This window comes from Carassius auratus, chromosome 16 (genome assembly GCF_003368295.1).
Source record: "Carassius auratus strain Wakin chromosome 16, ASM336829v1, whole genome shotgun sequence".
Lineage (NCBI taxonomy): Eukaryota > Metazoa > Chordata > Actinopteri > Cypriniformes > Cyprinidae > Carassius > Carassius auratus.
This window is the reverse complement of record NC_039258.1, coordinates 5,945,965-5,967,401: the sequence shown is the minus strand read 5'-3', so window position 1 is coordinate 5,967,401 and position 21,437 is coordinate 5,945,965. Positions and strand designations below refer to the sequence as shown.

The 21,437-nt window shown below is 35.3% G+C and overlaps 1 protein-coding gene across 2 annotated transcripts in view; it reads right to left on the bottom strand.

Moving 5' to 3' along the window:
• Positions 1 to 20,769, bottom strand: part of LOC113115915 (copine-4-like) — a 45,726-nt gene extending 24,957 nt beyond the window's left edge. The window contains exons 1-2 of one of the 2 annotated variants that reach the window (XM_026283649.1): positions 20,456 to 20,769; positions 10,664 to 10,848 (exon numbers count right to left, since the gene is read on the bottom strand). In XM_026283649.1, coding sequence (XP_026139434.1) covers positions 10,664 to 10,834 — 171 coding nt within the window. In that variant the 5' untranslated portion in view covers positions 10,835 to 10,848; positions 20,456 to 20,769. Of the gene's footprint in view, positions 1 to 10,663; positions 10,854 to 20,455 lie in introns of both variants that reach the window. The other variant, XM_026283648.1, reaches the window with a different exon arrangement.
• Positions 20,770 to 21,437: the final 668 nt, after the last annotated feature.

Sequence of the window (21,437 nt, the reverse complement as noted above, 5' to 3'; positions counted from 1 at the left end):
CTTCAACATTAAAATGGTCAATGTATATAACCTAAGGCTACCCATTTAATTTGCACCAACCATCTGGAGACACCACCATTTCTCTTCATTAAGGTCTATAAATATTTGCCTGACTCTTCCAGGTGTTTGCTCTTTATTTACAGGGGCTTCCTCGGGGCAGCTGGAGCTGTTTTATTGGGAAAGTTGCATGGGCCATCTACTCAGAATTCACCTGGAGGGAATAAACATCAATCGGGGAGGCATGGACCTCGAAGCAGCTGTTTATTTCTGCTGCTGAATATGCAAATAAATCTCACTCATCAAAGGGAAAATAGTACAGTTCTGATGATGCTTAATATACATCCGTTCTCTGTCTAATTGTTGTTTGTACAGGGATTATTCTGACACTGCTGTCAGGGAACATCTGCTCTGTTGTACATCAGACAACTTGTTAACCTCTCAGAACGTGCCTTGTGATTATTCATCAGAAAAGAACTAATTGCCTCTATTTTGTGACATCTTGTCTACTTAAAGAAAGTAAACATTTAAAGATCATGTTAAGCAAACCAAAAACAGGCTGGAATCACACATGAGCTGTAAGATTATTGGCAGGCATGTAAACCTTAACAAACATAATCAAAAAGTAATTAAGTAAAATTAATTAAGTCATCTTTTACGATGCACAAATACACTAGCTGTAAGCAGATGTGCCTCAGTTTTGTTAATCAACCATAAATAAGTATATTTTTGCTGAACAACACTACTTAGGTTGAAATACCTATTTGTGAAAAAGCTAAATAGCAGATAATTAATCTAATTTCATTAAAAAGTACAGACAAAAATTAAATTGATAGCAAATGAAATGCACACTAAATTGCGAAAATTGACTTATTTTTCATAAAAATCACTAAGCAATATTGCAAAACACAAATTGACACAAGGTGAACTACTACCTCTGTTATTCAGTCAAGAACAATAATGTCAATAGTGTCAGAATGGCCTTAAATTGACCAGTCGATTCCAACACTCACTGATCATAAATCAGCCCTTACAGGATTTTCCCTCAGGCAAATAAAAATGTGACCTGGAACCAGAAAAGCAGAGCCATCCCAAGCCAAGGCTTCCATTCGTGGATCCTCCATCACACTCCCATTAACATCAACAAGCAGATTCCACATGACAATTTCTGGCAAGAGAAGTCTGGACAAGCCAGCTTTTCAAAAAAGACATGTGTCCACTCAGGCTTAGAAAAGTCCCTTTATGCCTGCATAAACAGGGCCCTGAGTTAATAACTACACTGGACTGACAGTATTTTGGCAGTGAGGGCAGAGCAGTCCAATAGAGCTCTGGAGATACCAATAAATATTCAAGACACCGTTGTTGAAAAGGTTTCTTGTCATTTAGCTCTACTTCATTGGAGCTGCTCAGATGGTGATTTATATCAATATGTTGATTGTACAATTATGGTTTAAGGCAGTAGTTCAATCGCAAATATACACTTTGTATGATTCTGGAGTATCAAATACTCACCATGATTTTGTTTTACTTTTTTTTTTTTTTTTTGATGAAATGACTTTTAAGTATCTCCATATAACTATATATGTATGTTCTGTGCTGTGAAAGGGTATTTTCCCCCTTGCTGTTTTTTTAATTTTTTGCATATTTGTCACACTTAAAAGATTCAAATCATAAAACAAATTTTTATATTACACAATGATAAGGCTGTCCAAACCTACCTGTGACTAAGTCATGAATTAAATCATGAAAGAACTGTAATTAACCACATCATCTTAGAGTTAAATTTCACTAGCCCCACCCAGGCCTGATTACTGCCACACCTGTCGAATCAAGAAATCACGTTCTATTTAAGTATTATCTTTGTGCAATATTAAAATTAGTTTGATCTGAATATTTTAAGTGTGACGAATATGCAAAAAAATTTAAACTGGAAGGGGGCAATAACCTTTTCACGGCTGTGTGTGTGTGTGTATACATATGCATTCTTACTATTTAAAATAACTGTAGTGTATGGTGTCTTTTTATATATGTTATTAATGTTAAAATAACTATGTTCTATTTCACAATTTACTCCTGTGATGCAGATTTGGTGTAACATAATCCTTTAAAAATCATTTTAATGTGTTGATTTGGTGTTTATGAAACACTTATCATTATCAATGTTGAAAACAGTTGTACTACTTATTTTTTTTATAAGTTTTGTTTTTTTCAAGATTTTTTGAAGAACAAGGAGTTCAAATGTAAAAATCTTTACTGACATTATTATTTGAAACGTATAATTTTATAAATGCATTTCCATTTATTCCTCTGTTAAATCGTATGTACTATTTGAGCAGAAAAGCTGTAATTTTGCAGTCATTTTAGAGTTTTAGAAACAATTTAATAGAACTTTACACAAAAAGTTTAGTAAGCACTTTTAATGCTAATATTCATATTGTTTTCTTTGTGTGGCTTTTAAAAGAGTGAATATGACAAATGCTGTCAGTTGAGCTTAAAAGGTTAGTTCATCCAAAAATGAAAATTATGTAATTAATAACTCACCCTCATGTTGTCCCAAACCCGTAAGACCTCCGTTTATCTTTGGAACACAGTTTAAGATATTTTAGATTTAGTCCGAGACATTTCTGTCCCTCCATTGAAAATTTATGTACGATATACTGTCCATGCCCAGAAAGGTAATAAAAACATCATTCAAATTAGTCCATGTGAATTTGTTTAAGCATCGAAAATACAAAATACAAATGCTGATGACGTATGACGCTGCTGACGTGTTTTCTGGTGCGCCCAATAACAAAGATAACACGTCAGCAGCGTCATACGTCATCAGCGTTAATGCAGCGTCATGAACGTGCTCACAACAGACCCAGAAGAGAAGACAATGCTGAATAAAGTCATAATTTTTTTTATTTTTGGACCAAAATGTATTTTCAATGCTTCAACAAATTCTAACTGACCCTCAGATATCACATGGACTACTTTGAAGATGTTTTCTCTTACCTTTCTGGACATGGACAGTATACCGTGCACACAGCTTCAGTGGAGGGACTGAGAGCTCTCAGACTAAATCTAAAATATCTTAAACTGTGTTCCGAAGATAAACGGAGGTTTCACGGGTTTGGAACGACATGAGGATGACATCATTTTAATTTTTGGGTGAACTAACCCTTTAATTTACTAATCCCGGAATATGCTTTGAATATGGCCCGGAAATTGCACCAATTACATGTTGTTGTGTAAGCATATTAGCAATGTCTGATCTACTGAAACAGTATGCAAAACAAGCTACTATAAATGTTTTCACACCAGCCTCGCTTCTTGGCCTTTCTTGTGAGAGTGATACACCGGATAGAAATTTGGCAAGCATGAGCATATTTCATAAGGTTTCATCATATACATTCTCACGCATACAAAACACACACACACACAAGTCACAAATAGCACTGCCCCAAAGGAGGCTCAACATGTGCAACATCCCCCACACAAGCATCTAATTGTCCCTGGAAACCACATTTACCTTACTTTCCTCATATCTCAGTCAGACGTGCGGTCTCTGAATGTGCAGCCACCTTCATTCTGCATAGTTAATGAGCTGCTTCTCCTCATTAGCCCACCAGTGTAAGAGAATAGAGGTTTTCTCCAGGGCTCATCAGCGTGGCCCCATCTTATGAGAGCAGGGCCTGAGGTGGAGGACCGCAGGGTCCAGCAAGAGCTATCATTAACCATTTCAACTGCACACCAGCACCACAAATAAGATGTTTACCCCGCTCTCACATCACCGCTCAGTTTGTTGAACGGCTCAAATAAGGCAAACCTGTTAGAGGAAATGTTGCCTTCATTTAACGATGCAACTGTCCGTTTTAAATGAGGCAAAAAGGAAGAGCGACACAACTGAGATCTCGCTTGATGTCTTTGAACACCTGTGAAGATGGTAAAAGGGGTGGCAGAAAAGGATTTTTCAAAGAGGACGATGAATGGACGGAGGAGGAAGAGACAGAAAGTGTGGCAATCCAAATTCAATGGTTATTTGCATAAAAAAACTATAGTCTGAATAGCATACATTGCTCTTACTATATTTTTTTTTATTAGATAATATGTCTCAATGCAACACACTCAGATGGAACTATTCACAGTGTGATGAATGAAACAAAAGCAATGCATCACATTTTAAATAAAATTAAATTAAATGTAAATAAAATGTACATTTGTTGTTGTTAAAAATATTCATACTTTTATTCAGCGAGCATGCATTAATCTGATCAAAACAGTTAAGACATTAAAAAGACAAAAATACTTAGCAGCACAAAAGTTTTCAACATTTGTAATAATAAAGTGAGTAAATAAAAGACGAGAGTAATGATGCTGAATATTCAGCTTTGATTCACAGGATTAAATTACATTTTGAAATAAATATAAATTATTTTAAATTGTAAACATATTTCACAATATTATTGTTTTTAATGTATTTTTGATCAAATAAATACCTTGGTGAGCTTAAGAAACTTCTTTCAAAAATACAACAAAATTGTACTGACCCCAAACATTTTAATGATATTGTACATAAAGTAAAAATGTATTATGGAGTAGTAACTACTTGTTGACTTACTATTTTTAAATAGTAAATATAAATGGTATTAGAAACAGTATAGGAGGACGTGACAGACCACTAAAAATAAAATGAAAGCGTATAAAATAGAGTTTCTTAAAATTAAACTCAAATCAAAATTCTGGATATAGCATTTGATATGATTTGTTTACTCTAAATATGCATGTTTTATATACCTGGAGGATTTATCAAGACTGCTGCCGAGTGAATTTACATGATTTAAAAGGACTTGGGGCAGTATACAAGTAATATTCAGCTACTACAAACAGCCATAGACTTTCTAGCACACTCTCATAATTAACGGATTGAAAGTATTTAGAATTCCTTATAATAAGAATTTAAATTCAAAAAGCTAGTGAGGAAACATGCTGCAATAATATGTCCATATCCAACAGGGAGAAACTTTCAAATTCAAGTTTGATTGTGATTAATTAATGATGGTGAAACAGAGCTCCAAATGCAAAAGAGATGTTCAGCCGCAGTCATCTTGTAGACATTAAGGACAAAAATATCTTCTATGTGCCCATGAAGGGGTGAAAGAACACAATGGGAACACACAGGGAAAGGACATCTTCCATCACATAACTGACAGATTGTAATCATCAGTGCCTAGATGACCCACGTCTAGCTGCATAACTCTGTCAGCCTTCTATGTTTACTCTTACGCTTCATGAATATTGATATTATTTATTAAATGTCACTGAAGTTGAAGAGCACTGCACCATGATAAGCCACAGCTCCACTTTAGCAAATGCCAAAGCAACCAAAAGTTGAACCGAGAAATGTGCCTCTCAAATTCACGAGTACTACACAAAATCTAAAGTGAAAAAGATAAAAAAGAAGCCATTTACTAAGCAAAAGAAAAGATAGAAAGATGAAGAAAGACAAACCAAGATAAATGTTCACTTTCAGAACAGACATGCCATGCCAAATTAAAGGATCACATATTATCACACACACATATATAAATATATATATATATATACAGTACAGACCAAAAGTTTGGACACACCTTCTCATTCAAAGAGTTTTCTTTATTTTCATGACTATGAAAATTGTAGAGTCACACTGAAGGCATCAGGGGCTATTTGACCAAGAAGGAGAGTGATGGGGTGTTGTGCCAGATGACCTGGCCTCCACAGTCACCGGACCTGAACCCAATCGAGATGGTTTAGGGGTGAGCTGGACCGCAGACAGAAGGCAAAAGGGCCAACAAGTGCTAAGCATCTCTCGGGGAACTCCTTCAAGACTGTTGAAGACCATTTCAGGTGACTACCTCTTGAAGCTCATCAAGAGAATGCCAAGAAAATTCAGCTTTGTCATCACAAGAATATATTAAATCTTAAAAAATGTTCAAATGGAAAATGATTATTTTAAAATGTAATAATATTTCACAATATTACTGTTCTTACTGTATGTTTTATAAAATAAATGCAGCCTTTGACTAGTATGTTAGAAAACAACTGTCTACCCACCACTCATATTACTAATTTACCCACTTAATAATGCCCTAGCAACAACTCAGGACTCTTTAGCAATGACATATCAACCACAACACACTAGTATGGTTTCACTAGTTTCAGTGTCTCTTCCACTGGCAAACATCACAGTAGTATGCGATTGTGATGTGAGAATCACTACTATGACATCACTGCAGCTTGCAGCTACAGACTTACAGTTCTGTCACTCTTTTTACATGGATATCCAATTATTTCAGACCATGAAATCCTTCTTGATCAGTCTGAGTGTAATCTAGATTGCACCCCGAAGGGAGCAATATGGAGATACGCTCTCCTTATTCAACAGGAGTGCTCCCTGCTCCTGTGATTGGCATTCTGGGTAGATGAAAGAACAGCTCCACCTGCCACAGTCATTTAGATGTGCGAGTGAATGCTGTTGCTGACAGTCAAGACTCTCATCTTCAGTTCTGCCTTTTGTCTGATTATTGGTGAGAGCTGACAGCCAGGGCACTGGGATCTGACACGCTGACAGGTCATTATAGCCGTTGGCAATATAACTTTGGACCTGGGCATTTTTGGTGTGTTGCTCAGATAGCATTCATTTTAAGAGAAATTGAGAGGGTGGTGTCAGTTCTCTCAGTCCTCAGATTATGAGGCTCTTTGAGTGAAAACACTTTTTTTTATATTGGTGTTTCTTACATACATGTAGTGTTTAATAATAAACATAGATCCCACACCCTCTGATCAATAATTGTATGATCACTGGACAAAATTATTGTATACAACAGCACTCATGAAGTCAATTTCTAGTCAATAACATATTTTAGACACACTAAAGAAAATTTTCTATAATTAACACAAAAAAGTGATTAGCTTAACTACAGAAATGTCAATACTATATGTGGCCCTGGACCACAAAACCAATCATAAGGGTCAGTTTTTTAAAATATTTTATATGATATTTATACATCATCTGAAAGTTTCATAAATAAGAAAATTAAATGAAAATCTGTAATCTGAGGGTGAAGAAATTAAAATATTGAGAAAATCGCCTTTATAGTTGTCCAATTGAAGTCCTTTTCAATGCATATTACTAATAAAAAAAAAATTTGATATATTTACAGTAGGACATTTACAAAATATCTTCATGTAACATGATTTTACTTAATATCCTAATGATTTTTGTCACAAAACCTATAAAAAAATCTATAATTTTGACCCATACAATGTATTGTTGGCTATTGCTACAAATAAACCTGTGCTACTTATGACTGGATTCGTGACAGGGTCACATATAGTTGCTAATATATTAAATATTTACATAATAATACATAATATTAAATAATGACATTTAGTACACATTTACATTATAAAACTCACTATATATATATATATATATATATATATATATATATATATATATATATATATATATATATATAAATTTAGGTGTGCAGTGTAGGTCCCATAAAAATAATCATGAAAGACACAAAACTGCTACAAATTCAGTCACACTCCCAAAACATTACTCTCTGTGTAAAAAGCCCAGCTGCAATAATAATAATAAAAAAATAAAATAAAAATAAAAACACGAAAATATGTACAGACACACAGACTGTACAGCAGATGGCTTTTTAAAATGGAGTATGTTTGATCAGACCAACACTTGTCTCCAGTCCATTCCAACTTGCTGTCTGACAGCTAATTTAACTACATTAGGAAAATCTCTCTCTCAGGCAAAGTAATTTCAGGAACATGAATTTTAATGGAAAGGGGATAAAAAATATATATATATATTACAAAAACATCTACCTTTGAATGATCACTTCTAGGCATTTCATTCCATAAATGTTTTAAAATTTGCTTTTTTTTTTAATGGAGAAAGATAAAAACATTACAATGAGAAGTCAGAAAGAGACTGATCACTGAAAAACAAATAAGGCCATTTACAAGATTTAAAGCACACACATTAGACCAAGTTGCACAGGACCAGTGAGCAAAACCCTCTTTGAATGGAGTTGCCATGAAAAATTCGTACTTTCAGCACATTTTCAGGGGCACAACATGGAAACGGCTTGAGTGCATTAGAGGACCTTCACCCCAGAGACTGAGGGCCCATCATGACTTACTGTACACAGTCTGGAGTGCCTTCTTTGTGATTCAGAGCATGGTGGATTTGTGACCATCTCTCTGTTTGATGGTGCTCGAGCTCTGAGCAGCTGCAGTGCTGCGGTGGGCTAATTGCAGGCAGGGTCAGCAGCAGGTCTTTACTCTCTGTGACTGCCGCAGTTTAAAAGCTTGTTCAGGCACACAAATGCTGCTTCCTGTACTTACACTCATTCAAGAGCCACCAGCCAAACAAACAAACAAATACTAATCTTGATCAATGGTCAACAGACACCCACTGCTGATTCTGACATTTCTAAATGCAACACTATTGACAGACAGCATGTTTTTTTTTGTAGTAAACCCATTTGCTTTTAAAGTACATCAATGTTCAGTTTTGTGGTTCTGCATTTCATATGCTGAAAATAGTTGTACTGCTCAAAATTTTTGCTGGATATCATAACACAATATTTTTTTTCAAGGATTCTTTGATGAACAGAAAGTTCAAAAGAGCAACATTTATTTGAAATACATCATAAGTAGCATTATAAATGTCTTCTCTGACGCTTTTGACCAACTTAAGGCATCCTTGCTGAATAAAAGTAGCCTATTCGTTTCTTTATTGATCACAAATGTTTGGATGTTAGTGAGAATTTGATATAACTTACTGTATAAAATCTGTTTCTGAACTTTCTCTAACCCAACCCAGTTTTCTGCTCTCACAGCGCCAGATGAATGAGGGATATGCTTGGTAGCAAAATGCAGACCAAATTTAATTAACAATGTCATACTTCAGCTAAAGATTTGATAATAGCTCCCAGTGTACAGTTGGAAAGTGAGAGATGAGCTATCAAACGGAGAGAGAAACTATCACAGTGGGATAATCCACTCAAATTAGATTCAGCCAAAACCCACGGATATGAAATTTAAGTCACTCAATACAATAGCTTTCATAAGTACCATTTTCAGATAAATGAGTCTGACCCCTAATCGCACTGAATACTGGAGGAAACGGGTTAAGAGGTGTGAAGAGAAATGCTATCATGACTGCAGTAAATCACTGCTTGTGTTTGTTGAGCTAGAAATGTTAATTTTTCTTCAGGCAACATCAGAGAAACTAAATATCATGATACTTCTCTCTTAATAAACATTAGCTTATAGCTCATAAACAAGGAGTTTTTAGTCTTTGAAAATGTCTTTGGTTTATTAACTTGATTTTACAACATTAAACACAATTTCACAAGCAATCCCATTAAAAATCTCTAATGTATGAGTCTCAGGGAATTTGGATTTGGAAAAATTATAAAGGGCATGATGCAACAAGCTCAGCTATAGTGGCCCTTAAAGAACAAACAGTGCAGCTAAACACAAGACGTTCTTCAAATGTTCTTCATGGCGGGATTTCCAGGAGGAATGAAGAGGTCCTTTGAGAACAGGTACGAAATGTCGCAAAATGAAGATTTTACAGTGTCGTTTTCTTCCAAGACAATCGCACACACTCAAAGAGCAGAATCACCATAAGTGAATATGTGAACGTCTAATGAGATTGAGAGTGGTGAGAACAGATTCCTGCTGGTGAGCTGGCAAAGCCTTCAGAACCTGACAGGGAGATTTCTCAGAGAACATGTGCTTCCTGCTTCTCTCGCTCATTCACACACATGCATGCTCTCACACATTCACCAACAAATATATATATATATATATATATATATATAGGCAGCTTGTCAAAGATCAAGCATACGTGGGAGCACCACAGTAAATAAACTATTACGATAACACACAAAATATAAATAGTCTCAAACTATACTTAACTTAACTAAGATTATGAGGCAAAACTGTGGATTTGTGTCATGCCTGAGGTATTTGTGTAGGTTTTAAAATCAATTACACTACACAGAGGCACTATGTTTTCACCTACACACTGAAATTGCCTGTCAGCTGAACCGCTGCTCGGTTGAACAGTATTTATACAAGGAATTTTCCCACAGATTTTTGTAAAAGTAAAACAAAAACTAATAAAAATGACAAAACCAAACAAAATTACTAACATCTCAATTACAATTAAAAACAGAAAAACAAAACCATTAAAACAGGAAACACAAATTAAAAGTACCAAAATAATAATAAAATCTTCAATAGTATATCATGCCTCACTTCTCAATTGAAATAAAATAATCATATTATACAAATTCAAGCATGATATTCTTACATTATTGTATATTCACTATCAATTTGAAATATTCAGTAGTCTCTTCATTTTGTAAGGGACATTTCTATACGTCCATATCCAAACCTACACTCATGTGTGATGGTGTGGTGTGAAAATGAGTGGAAAATTGGAAGAAAACAGCAAAGGAATGTGTGAAAATAATGCATTGATATGGCCTCCCAATAGAATTAGAAAACGTAACTAGCTAAAAATTATTTAATTCAGTCACATAACTAGAAATGTTATGCATCCAACTGGACCCACATAACACATAAAACTCAAACCCACCTCTAACCACTGGCCATGGGACTGCATTTTGATGACCACGCAGGGATCCGGCTTGGAGAGGGTATCCCTGTCTGAGATGCCCTTGCAGGCGACCCGCAGCTCTACTTTGGTCAGGCAGGGACTGTTGAACAGGCCCAGAGAATTGGCTGCAGACTCGTAGATGTCGCTCATGTTTCAGGAAATAACTGTGCTAAGAGGGGGAAAAATAGTATTTTTTAATCAGATTTTTCTCTTAGCTGTCAGTTTCAAAGTAATGTTATTTATTACAAATATTTTTACAGTTTTCAAATATCACAGATAGAATACAAATGTTTCCGACCAACTTGTTTACAAAAATGGATTGCTGTGAACTGTAAACCAGTGATATACAATACAGAAATAAAATAAACTATATATAAACATTTTTCTTTCAAAGCCACTTGACTATTCAAAGATGCAAAGTTGACTGACAGTCTAAATGCTTTTGTATTTGCATCACAAAATAAATAGCACCCACTTCTTTTCTGTTTAAAGAATGCAAATAAATCTGTTTTTTAGAAATGAAAATTACGTATCTGTTCATTTCAAAAATTTGCTACATACGTAACGCCTATCATTTTTCACTGGAATATAATATGTCTGTGCGTTTATACTGAGACATATGGGGATCCTATAGACACAGTAATTCATTTAGCCGATGTGTGGGGAAATTTCTAATCAGATTCCCCACCATCCCAATCAGTTACAATATAGAGTGAATCAGCTGAGCTAACTGAAATTACACAGTGTGTGTGGAGAGAGAGGGAAAAGAAGAGAGAAATCTGAGCTGATGAATGTATATTGAATGATGGATGGGTGTCTTAATATAAAGAAAGAAAATCCCAGAAAGTGCAATAATAGTAGTGATGCCTGCCTTAGCAGACAAAAGCTCAAACACTAGAAAACACATCCCTAAATTGTAATGTTGTGCTAGTTACTGTCATGTTACATTGTGGCTGCAACCTTCACAGACAAGTAGTCTAGCCAGAAGCAGACCATGAGCGGTAGATCTGACCTGAGAACTGCTCTGTGAAAGAGAACAACTCAATGAAAAGATTATTCTCAGCCAATGCAAAGTCATCCATCACTCCCACTGTATCACACTGACAGCTGACAGCTGACAGCCTCATGCATTATAGGTCAACAGCGATAATACAGAGGTGAGTGGTTCTCTCCCTCTGTGCATGTGTGAAAACTTCTCAACATCAACAGCAAACTACGTCATCACTCTTTCATCCTCTGGATGCTATTTTTGAGTGTTTTCTCAGCCAGTTTCCCCTCTATTTCTGTCTCTGTTAATGACTCTCACTGAGCCTCTTTATATAGACTCACACAATGTCTGTAGCAGAAATAAACTTTTCGAGAAATCTTCAGCGCTAAATTACACCCATTCATAACACTTAAACTGATTAAAAGTAAATATGTTATGCAGTTAGGGTTAGGCTTTGTTTTTAGCTTGTTTTTAGTCTTTCATCAAAATATAGCACCTATAGTTATATGGCAGCAGTGCACAAGCTCTGACATATTGAGTCCTGGTGCTCATGCAAGTAAACTCTAAAAAGTTTGAATCTATTTTCTCAGTCCCCCTTCTTCATCCCATCAACTAATGTACTTTGAATAAAAATGGCATAAAAAGTCCAAAAACAGTAATAGCTTTATTTGCTTTTGGAAAGTCTTGCCTCTTCTGCAAGACCAAGGTTGTGCATGTGTTGAAAAGTACTATTAAGTTGAATATAACATAAAAACCAAAAAGAAAAAGTAAGAAATGCTATTTTGCATAATGAAAAGGGTGCTGTTTTTTGCATTTTCAATTCATTCTCATTTTCATAATGTATCCACATAATTACTTTCCTGTTTTTTCATTATTTTCTATGGACATTCCCGTTAGATTCTCATTATTTTGACGTGAAATATGACTCCGTTTTCTCTGTTTCGCCCATTAAACTACATTATGCCCTGCTAAATACTGCTTTCTTTGTACACACTGTACTGTACCACATACAGTATCAGAGAACTTAACCTCAAAGGTCTATGTTTAATGCATACAGTAAATATGAAAGGAACACCAAGACTAACTCAAAGTCTAAAACAGGTATTGTCTATAAGCTAGACACGTGAGAAAGATTTACAAACTTGATATCCCTAATGGCTGCTGGGACATGTTGGGAATACAGGTAGTGCTGAAACCCCACCTCTGTACTCAGTAAAGTGTCAGTCTCAAGAGAACAGCAACACAGCAGAGCTGATGGCAGGTAAGCAGCGGTCCTGTGACAGACTCCACCGGTACATGCAGTCTCCTCCACTGCTGGTGAGACTAAATGAGAATTTGAGGAACTCCCTGCGACAACAGCTGTAATCATAAAGCAGGAAGCTGTCCACCAATCTGACAATGTTCGTCTAATAGCCCTCTGCTTTCTACAACATTTCAATACAGTATCCTGCTTGTTAAAGCAACTCAAGTCTAAATGTTTCATGCATCATAGCTTTTTGGAGGGTGGAAGCAGTACTGAGAAACTAGGCGGATTATTGAACAACGCATTTTGGAAACCACAAAGAAATCCCCCAATTTTTGCCACATAATCCCTTCTGGCTCAGATTAATTCATTTGCTTTGGCAGAATTATGGGATTTCAATCACCTCTATCATAGCTCGGATCCCCCTATTTGGCCATATAAAACCCACCAACAGATAAAAAACTCAGTGTTTATATATGTAGGCATTTGTATTGTGAAGAATAAATTAAAGGGGTCGTATGACATTGCTAAAAAGAACATTATTTGGTGTATTTGGTATAATGCAATGTGTTTATGCGGTTTAAGGTTCAAAAACACATTGTTTTCCACATACTGTACATTATTGTTTCTCCTCTATGCCCCCGTCGCTCTGAAACGCATCGATTTTTACAAAGCTCGTCGGTCTTAAAAGACAGGTGGATGCTGATTGGCCTGATTGACATCTCCTGTGTTTTGATTGGCTGAATGCACAAGTGTGTGACGGAAATGTTATGCCCCTTAACATACTGTGATGCTGTCTCCCAGCATGACCAGACAAAACCAATTAAACCCATTACAAACAAGGCATTTGTTGTATCCAGTGCTGTTTTGGACTTTTTATGTTCTGTACATGTCTCTCCTTATTCAAATGACTTCTTCACAGAAGAAAGCTATATTATAAAGGACTTGTATTTAGCTGAAAGCAACAATTTGAAGTTAAGTAACTTCTTAAAGAATTTTGTTTATTGTGCATTATTTGTATGTTTATATCAGCTGTTATGACTCTCATTCTGACGGCACCCATTCACTTCGAAGGATCTATTGATCTAAATTTCTCTAAATCTGTTCTGACGAAGAGACAAATCTACATCTTGGATGGCCTGAGGGTGAGAACACTTTCAGCAAATGTTCATTTTTGACTCTTTAAGAATTCTTTTTTGTTTGTTCCAAAGAAAAACTTAAGAGAATTTGAGTTTCCTCCAACATAAAGGAGTAAATAAAGACTTAATATTTTTATTTTACTTTCCTTAATGGAATTTAGCAGATGCTCTTATCCAGAGCTTCGGTTTTCATATGTAAAACTGCCAATGTAAACAGATGGCAAGCTTGCACTTCTGAACGGTTATCTGCTAGCCGTGGCAGATATCTCCCTTGACAAGTATTTTACAAGCAATTACCTGGCAGCAACGCATTCAGTAGGCTTGTCATACAGTAAAAATATCAAGTAACAAATAAACATACAAAAATACTGCATTAAGGGCAAGCTTGGCAACAGCTATTCAGCAAATGATGAGCTGGTTTGGATTATACTGTTCACTTTGATAGGTAATGTCTTACCTTTGCCCTGTCACGTGTTATAACAGGCATTTATTGAGATGCAGTCTCAGTTACTGGTACATCAGCAGGAATACTTCACTTAGCTTCAAGATCATAAACAAGCATAAACAAAAGGCAGATTCCCTGCTGAACCTTCCTCTCATACCCTCATATCATACAGAGTCTCCACAGGAGCGCTGTCAGCATGGCTATATAATACCATCTCTGCAAGATGCCAAAAGATTCTTCCTTTTACAAAAGAGTGCATTATAACCATGATAAAGCTCTCAACACTTTTGACAGGCCTTTTATTCAAGTTCCAATGTGCAGATCATGAATGCTGAGACATTCTTTGAAGTCTAATACTATCATCAGCTTGCTTAACTTCATTCATGAGCCTTAAATGAAGTTTTGAATGACTGAAACATGGAAAATCAACAAAATGACAGCTCCTAAAATGTGTTATAAAGCTATAAAGATGCACAAATGTTTACGAATCATGCATTTGTTGAGAAAACAAACTCATTTTACAGGAACTTGAATTTATGTTAACCAAAGCTGGATTTATTTGATTAAAAAAAAAAATGTAGAACATATAGTGAAATATTATTACAATTTAAAATAACTGTTCTCCGTTTTAATTTCTTATAAAATATAATTTATCCTGTGATGCTGGATTTTCTGCAGCCGTTACTCCAGATTTCAGTGAATATCTTATTGTCATTTCTGATAAATTTAATGCATCATTGTTCAATAAAAGTTCTCATTTCTTTTCTTTTTTAAAATACTGACTGACCCATTTTTGTTGGAACATTTTGTATTTGCAAATAACATAGAGGTCAATTAGTAATGTTTAAATAAAAAAAATGTTTAAATAAAAAAATAATAATAGGTCTAGGAAATATAATAGTGTAAAAAATATTGATTCCAATTTATAAAAAATAAAAAAATATAAACTATTCAAACTTTTACAAATATTTAGTTGATGGTGGAAGCTGTCAAAAACAATTTGTGCATACTACACATTACATATGCATACCTATGAATAATAATGAGGTTACGTCAGTGGGTAATAAATCAAATCCAGCTGCACACAACATGACAGCTGACACAGTTTTTAATGTTGTGGTGATATCCTCTGGGCAATAGATTCAGGAATAAGCAATAAAGTAATTTAGCCTGTTCAAATCATCAAAATTAAAGAGTTGTGTGTGCAATAGTCCACTTAAGATCCCTGTTTAATTTATGTGGGCTCTATTCCTCCCCTGTCGGTTTCTTAGTGCAGTGAGTAATGGGTTTAAAAACAGAGTAAAGTGTTCAGCTTGAACCCTTCATAATGATCTCAATGTAAAAATCAACAGCGCTGTTGATAAATGAACCTGTATGTGTGAGGTGAAGCCCACTCTGTTTGTTCCCAGCAGGAACAGGCTCTGGGTACTTAATCATTTCTGCAGAGGCCACGAGTCGTCTCCAGAGCCCGGTGGCTTTGATTATTCTTATATTAGAGACAGAAAATATGGCTTGTTAGAGTTTATAGGATTTTGTCAAAAAGCAATATAAATAATTCATGCAAATCATGCCATGTTTGCCAGATGGTAAAAAAAAAAACCCAACAATCTGATTTTTTAGAATACAAGAATAAATTAATCTTGATTTAGAAGATGATTTTAGGTGGTGGTTGCTTCACAAGACAGATTTTCCAACAAAGCAGAAAAAAAATACAAAACGTGTGTATAAAAATCACACGCTGACTTTATTAATATTATCATGAAAAGCACAGCACTGACAATATGCTAAATTCTACACTTCTCTTAAATGTCTGAGTTTCCAACAGTCAATTGATAATAAGTAAACACTGCTAATCTTTTTATTTTTTATTTTGAATTTATGCATTGATTTAAATTGATTACAATTTACATAAAAACATCATTCAAATAAATGCTGTTCATTTAAACTTTTATTAATCAAAGAATCATTCGTCAAAGAAACATGAACTTATGATAATGACAAGAAATATTTCATCAGCATATTAGAATGATTTCTGAAGAATCATATGCATGGGCGTGGTAGTGGGGGGAAAAGTGGACCTGACTACCCAGGGCCCCGTCTAGGGAGAGGGCCCTTTGAAATCCCATCAAATTATTATTTTTTTTTTTTACATTTTTTTTTTTTTTTTTTGTAGCCTAATTCGAATTAATTGGGCCCTCCAATTGATGTCATTATTCATTTCAAAATATATTGATGACACCAACTGAGAGAATGGACTCAGTGCCAGACACTCTGGACCCCCCCCCCCCCCCCCCCGCCCCCAAAATGTTTTAGTCCACCCATAGACGGCAGCCGGCGGCAAACAAGTAACGCAGTGAGTCTAGAGCCTTGGAGCCTGATCGGCCTTTCAAAAAAAGAAAGACAGGAACGAAAAAGAAAGGAGGCAGAATGAGGGGAAGCAGCTGATGACTGCTTTCTTTCCAAAAATTGAACTGAGTTTGCTTGTTATGCACCTATATCCAATTAAAGTTAACGTAGTCAACACCAGACAGCTGCTGCTAATGTATGTATGCTAATGTTAAATCTTTAGCTTAGTTTGTCAACCAGGCTGCTTGTTGCTGTAAGTAAATTATGGGCCAGGCCAGCTAACGTCATGTTGCCAACATTAACCAGTTTCAAAAACAACCAGTGGTTCTGACACCCCAGCAGTAGCAGCACTGGCCAGTCCTGGGCCTGGCAGCTTTTCTGGAGATGAGGCTGAGACTGAGAGCAGAAATGAGGAAAGACAAGGTGAGATCATTGCTCAGAGGGCGAGCTTCCCCCTTGCTTCCTAATTGTGAGTAGTTTACCTTAAATAAGTAAGCCTTTTGATTCAATGTGTGTGCTATTGCCTAGTGCTATTGGAGTGGTGGCAAGAGTGGCAGCACAGTGTAAAGTTACTAGCCCTACTATTGCTTATAATGTGTGATATATTCTGAAACTCCTTAATAAATTATCTGCCTATATTTCTGCACATGTAGATGTGCCTACCAATATCACTGTGTTCTCAAGTGCACACAGGTAATATTGAAATTTAAAAACTGGTAAAAAACTACCTGAGATCAACAATGGGCCAGGATAGACTAAACAGCCTCGCCATTCTGTCAATTGAAAGCCAATTGGCCAAACAATTGGACTTTACAGATCTCATCACTGATTTTGCAAACAAAAAAGACTTGTCAGTGGGCATTTACTGGGATGTAGATTACATCTCATTTGACTTTTATTTATTTTTTTATAGTTGACATTTTTTTTCATTATGGCAGGCTTAGCTTTTTTGATTGGTTTCTGAGGGTACAGTTGTCTTGTGTTCTCCTGTTCAAAAATAAATGTTTTTAATTTAAAACTTGCATCAGTATCATGGATCAAAATGTTAGTACACAAACCCGATGTAGCCTAAGGTTTAAAGGTATTTGAGCACAAGTAGGCCAAATAGATTTAAACACTATTTATACTTGTTTATATTCAAATAATTTAAAAAAATCATTTAAAATTGAATTTTCATTTTGCTAACCCACATCGTACAATGGCATGTGTAGGGGGCCCACTGACACTGAGAGTATAAAGGGCCCAGAATTTGGTGCTACACCCCTGATCATATGTCACTGAAGACTGGAGTACTGTAATTGCTGCTAAAAAAATTCAGCTTTGCCATTACAAGAATAAATTACATTTTAAAACATACCAAAATAGAAAGCAGTTATTTGATATTGTAATAATATTTCACAATATTGCATTATTTTTGATCAAATAAATGCAGCCTTGATGAGCCTTCAAAAAAATGAATCTAGATTTCAGTAAAAGTCTGATTAGGTTTTAAGCACACTCTAATGAAGACTTGTTGTCAACACATTATTATTATTATTAAGTATTAAGCACTCTGCATCATTTCACTTTTGCTAAAAACAAACAGGAGTGTCACATCAGATGCAACCTATGAAACCCATTACTGTGTTATTCCTTCCTCTCAACATGAGAGGAATTTTTTCTCCCATCTCAGTAGGTAATTTCCTCTCCTTACAGCCAGTGTGCCTAATTTGACAAACACCAATAATGGCTCTCAACAGAGAATGAAAGATGCATTCGACTGGAATCTCACCAGAGTCTTGCATCCTGCCATCTTTACCCTTATTTCCAGTCATTTATAACAAACCAATTATTAACTTGGATGTGATCGTCTCATCAGCCTGCTCGATTAGATGAGGATGGGAACAAGACCACAGGCAGCTATTGAAAATGAATCAGCTCGTTATTCTTTAGGAAGTTTGCTAATTAGTTGGGACATAACACGTTCTGTAAATGGAGAAGCATTAAAAGCTTGTGACACATAAGGCACGAAACGGTAAGCAAATGAAACGGTAATGAAACGGTAAGCAAAGACCTAATGAAAAGATGGAATCCTGAAAAGATTCAGCCTTAGTTCACAACTAAATTGCACTTTTTTTAAGGGATGACATTTGATCTCATATATACATGATGTAAACATTATATATATATATATATATATATATATATATATATATATATATATATATATATATATATATATATATATATATATATATATAAAGGGATGTAGAGATAGGGAAATATATGTAAGATAACTGAAAACCAAAAAACTCTTGAATGTTATATGAGATATAAACTCCATAACCACTGTACAATCAAGATTTCTAGGAACGTTTTAGGAAACAACAACTCAAAAGGATGCAAACAAAACTTACCATACACTCCCATTCAAAAGGTTGGGGTTTGTATTTTTATTTTTTATTACATCACATTTTGAAAGAAATCCCTTGTGCTTACCACAGCTTAGTTTTTTTTTTTTTATCACAGTGAAAACAGTAACATTGTGAAATATAATTACTATATATTTATTATCTGTCATTGTAATACACATTTTAATATTTTGTGAAAACATTTTTTCTGGATTCTTTGATCAATCAAAAGTTCCAAAGAACAGCATAATATAATATATAAATAATTTTTATTTTAAAAGATAATGCATAATTTTACTGTGAGATATTGTTTAAAACGTTTTTAGAGGTAATAAAAAGGTACAGAAAAGGTCAAAAGTCATTGTGATTTTTTTATCATGCCACATTTTTACCAGTACATTTGGTACTTCATAACATTTAATGAAATACACTCACCAAGACGGTTGTGACGTGGTCACTGTATTTTTACAGTAAAGATCCACCAGACGTGCGGTTCAATGTTATCATACAGTATTTAGCTACATTATGCTATTTATGTTTCCTCTCTGGCATCCACAACTGAGATCTAATGACCAACCAGCTGTTTTAGTAGTGAAATAAAGTCTGTCTACAGACATGTTCAAGTAAAAGAACCTCATACATATTACTTGCTTCAGTTGTTCACCCCCATCTGGACACTGAAGGAATCGCGTCTTTATAAATGAAGACTGATGTGTGTCAAGAAAACATATTGGTTGAATTTAAAGTACTTTTAAAAGTATAGCACATATACTTTTTAAATAAAATTGTACTTATTTGTTGTATTTAAAAGCCATTTGTGCATGACTAATATTTTTGTTTACTGGATTCATAGCCGTTTTGCGTCCACGATAGGTGTGCAGTTTAACCAGTTAAACAATTAATAAAGGAAATTTACTTCTCTTGTTTATCTTACAGCACATCAATTTATCCATGCTTCAAAATTAAATTAAATGAAAAACGGTAAGCAGAGTCACTCAAAAAAAAAAACATTATATTAACTTCATAAACAGACTATCAGACATTAATTCTACAGCTGATGCGTGCCTCTATCAAGTTCCCTACTACTGTAAGTTATTAACATAAAATGGTCCCCATCCTCTTTCATTTAATTGATTAGAGTGCAAAAAGGTGAGAGCTTCTGTATGAGGCACCTGCGCTCGCGAGCGCTGCAGTGAGAGATGAGAGAGCGTTGCACTCACCTTTAACGAACATGAAAAATAATTCCAGGTAAATTGTTGCTTCGCTGCTTGTCATCAAACACAGAGCACTGAGCAGACATGCGCTCCACACAAGGAGTCGAGCTCCATTCTCAAGCCGCTGTGCAGATGAGGCAAAGTAAAGTATAGCGCGTGCATCTCGCGCGCCGGTCCCTCCCCTTCACGCGCCTCACAAGATTCTTTCAGCGGTTACGCGGACTTTAAGGGGAGGGACTGCAGGTAAACAGACTCAATTTTGCTCCTTCTCCTTAATTAACATTAAAACGTGACATATAGAAACAGAAAATAAGTCTTGATCATAAATTGAAGTTGAAAAGTATGCAAATTACGTATAAACTTGAAATATGGAAATATGCCTACGGTATCCCAGCAAAAAAATAAATAAAGTAGGCTAAAGTTTCTAGCCGGTGCCCAAGTTGATGCTCTACTGGTTTGGCTAGTCACCCAGCCTGGACAACTAAAAAGTGCTATAAAGCCAGATCACCAGATCAGAGTAGGCTGTTTTTCTTTTCTTTTTTTCCAACAAAGAGTGTAAATTAACATTCTTCTTACTGAGAATGCAATGATACAATTTGCTGATCTGAAATGGTTCCATGTGTTTCGGCCACTTTTAAGATGACCAGCAAGCCTTCCTATAATTTAGATTAGATAGACTCCTATTATAAAACTTTATATGCAAAACGTGACTTAAAAATGGCATTAAAATCAAATAAAAGGTTAAAATTGTTATCCAACCAAAGCCATGATTTATGCCTGTCGTAGTCTACCTAAAGTGAAAATTGTCTTCAAAGGCCATGTTTGGTCATCGGTAGATGGTAACCGTGCAGGCAGCGACATCTAGTGTAAGCTTTAGGGAAGTACAATTTAAAAAAAAAGCCAACTTATCTCTATACCATGAAAATGCACTTTAAAAATTAACAATAAACATTGATATACTTGTCCTGTGCTTTAGACTTACTCAAGT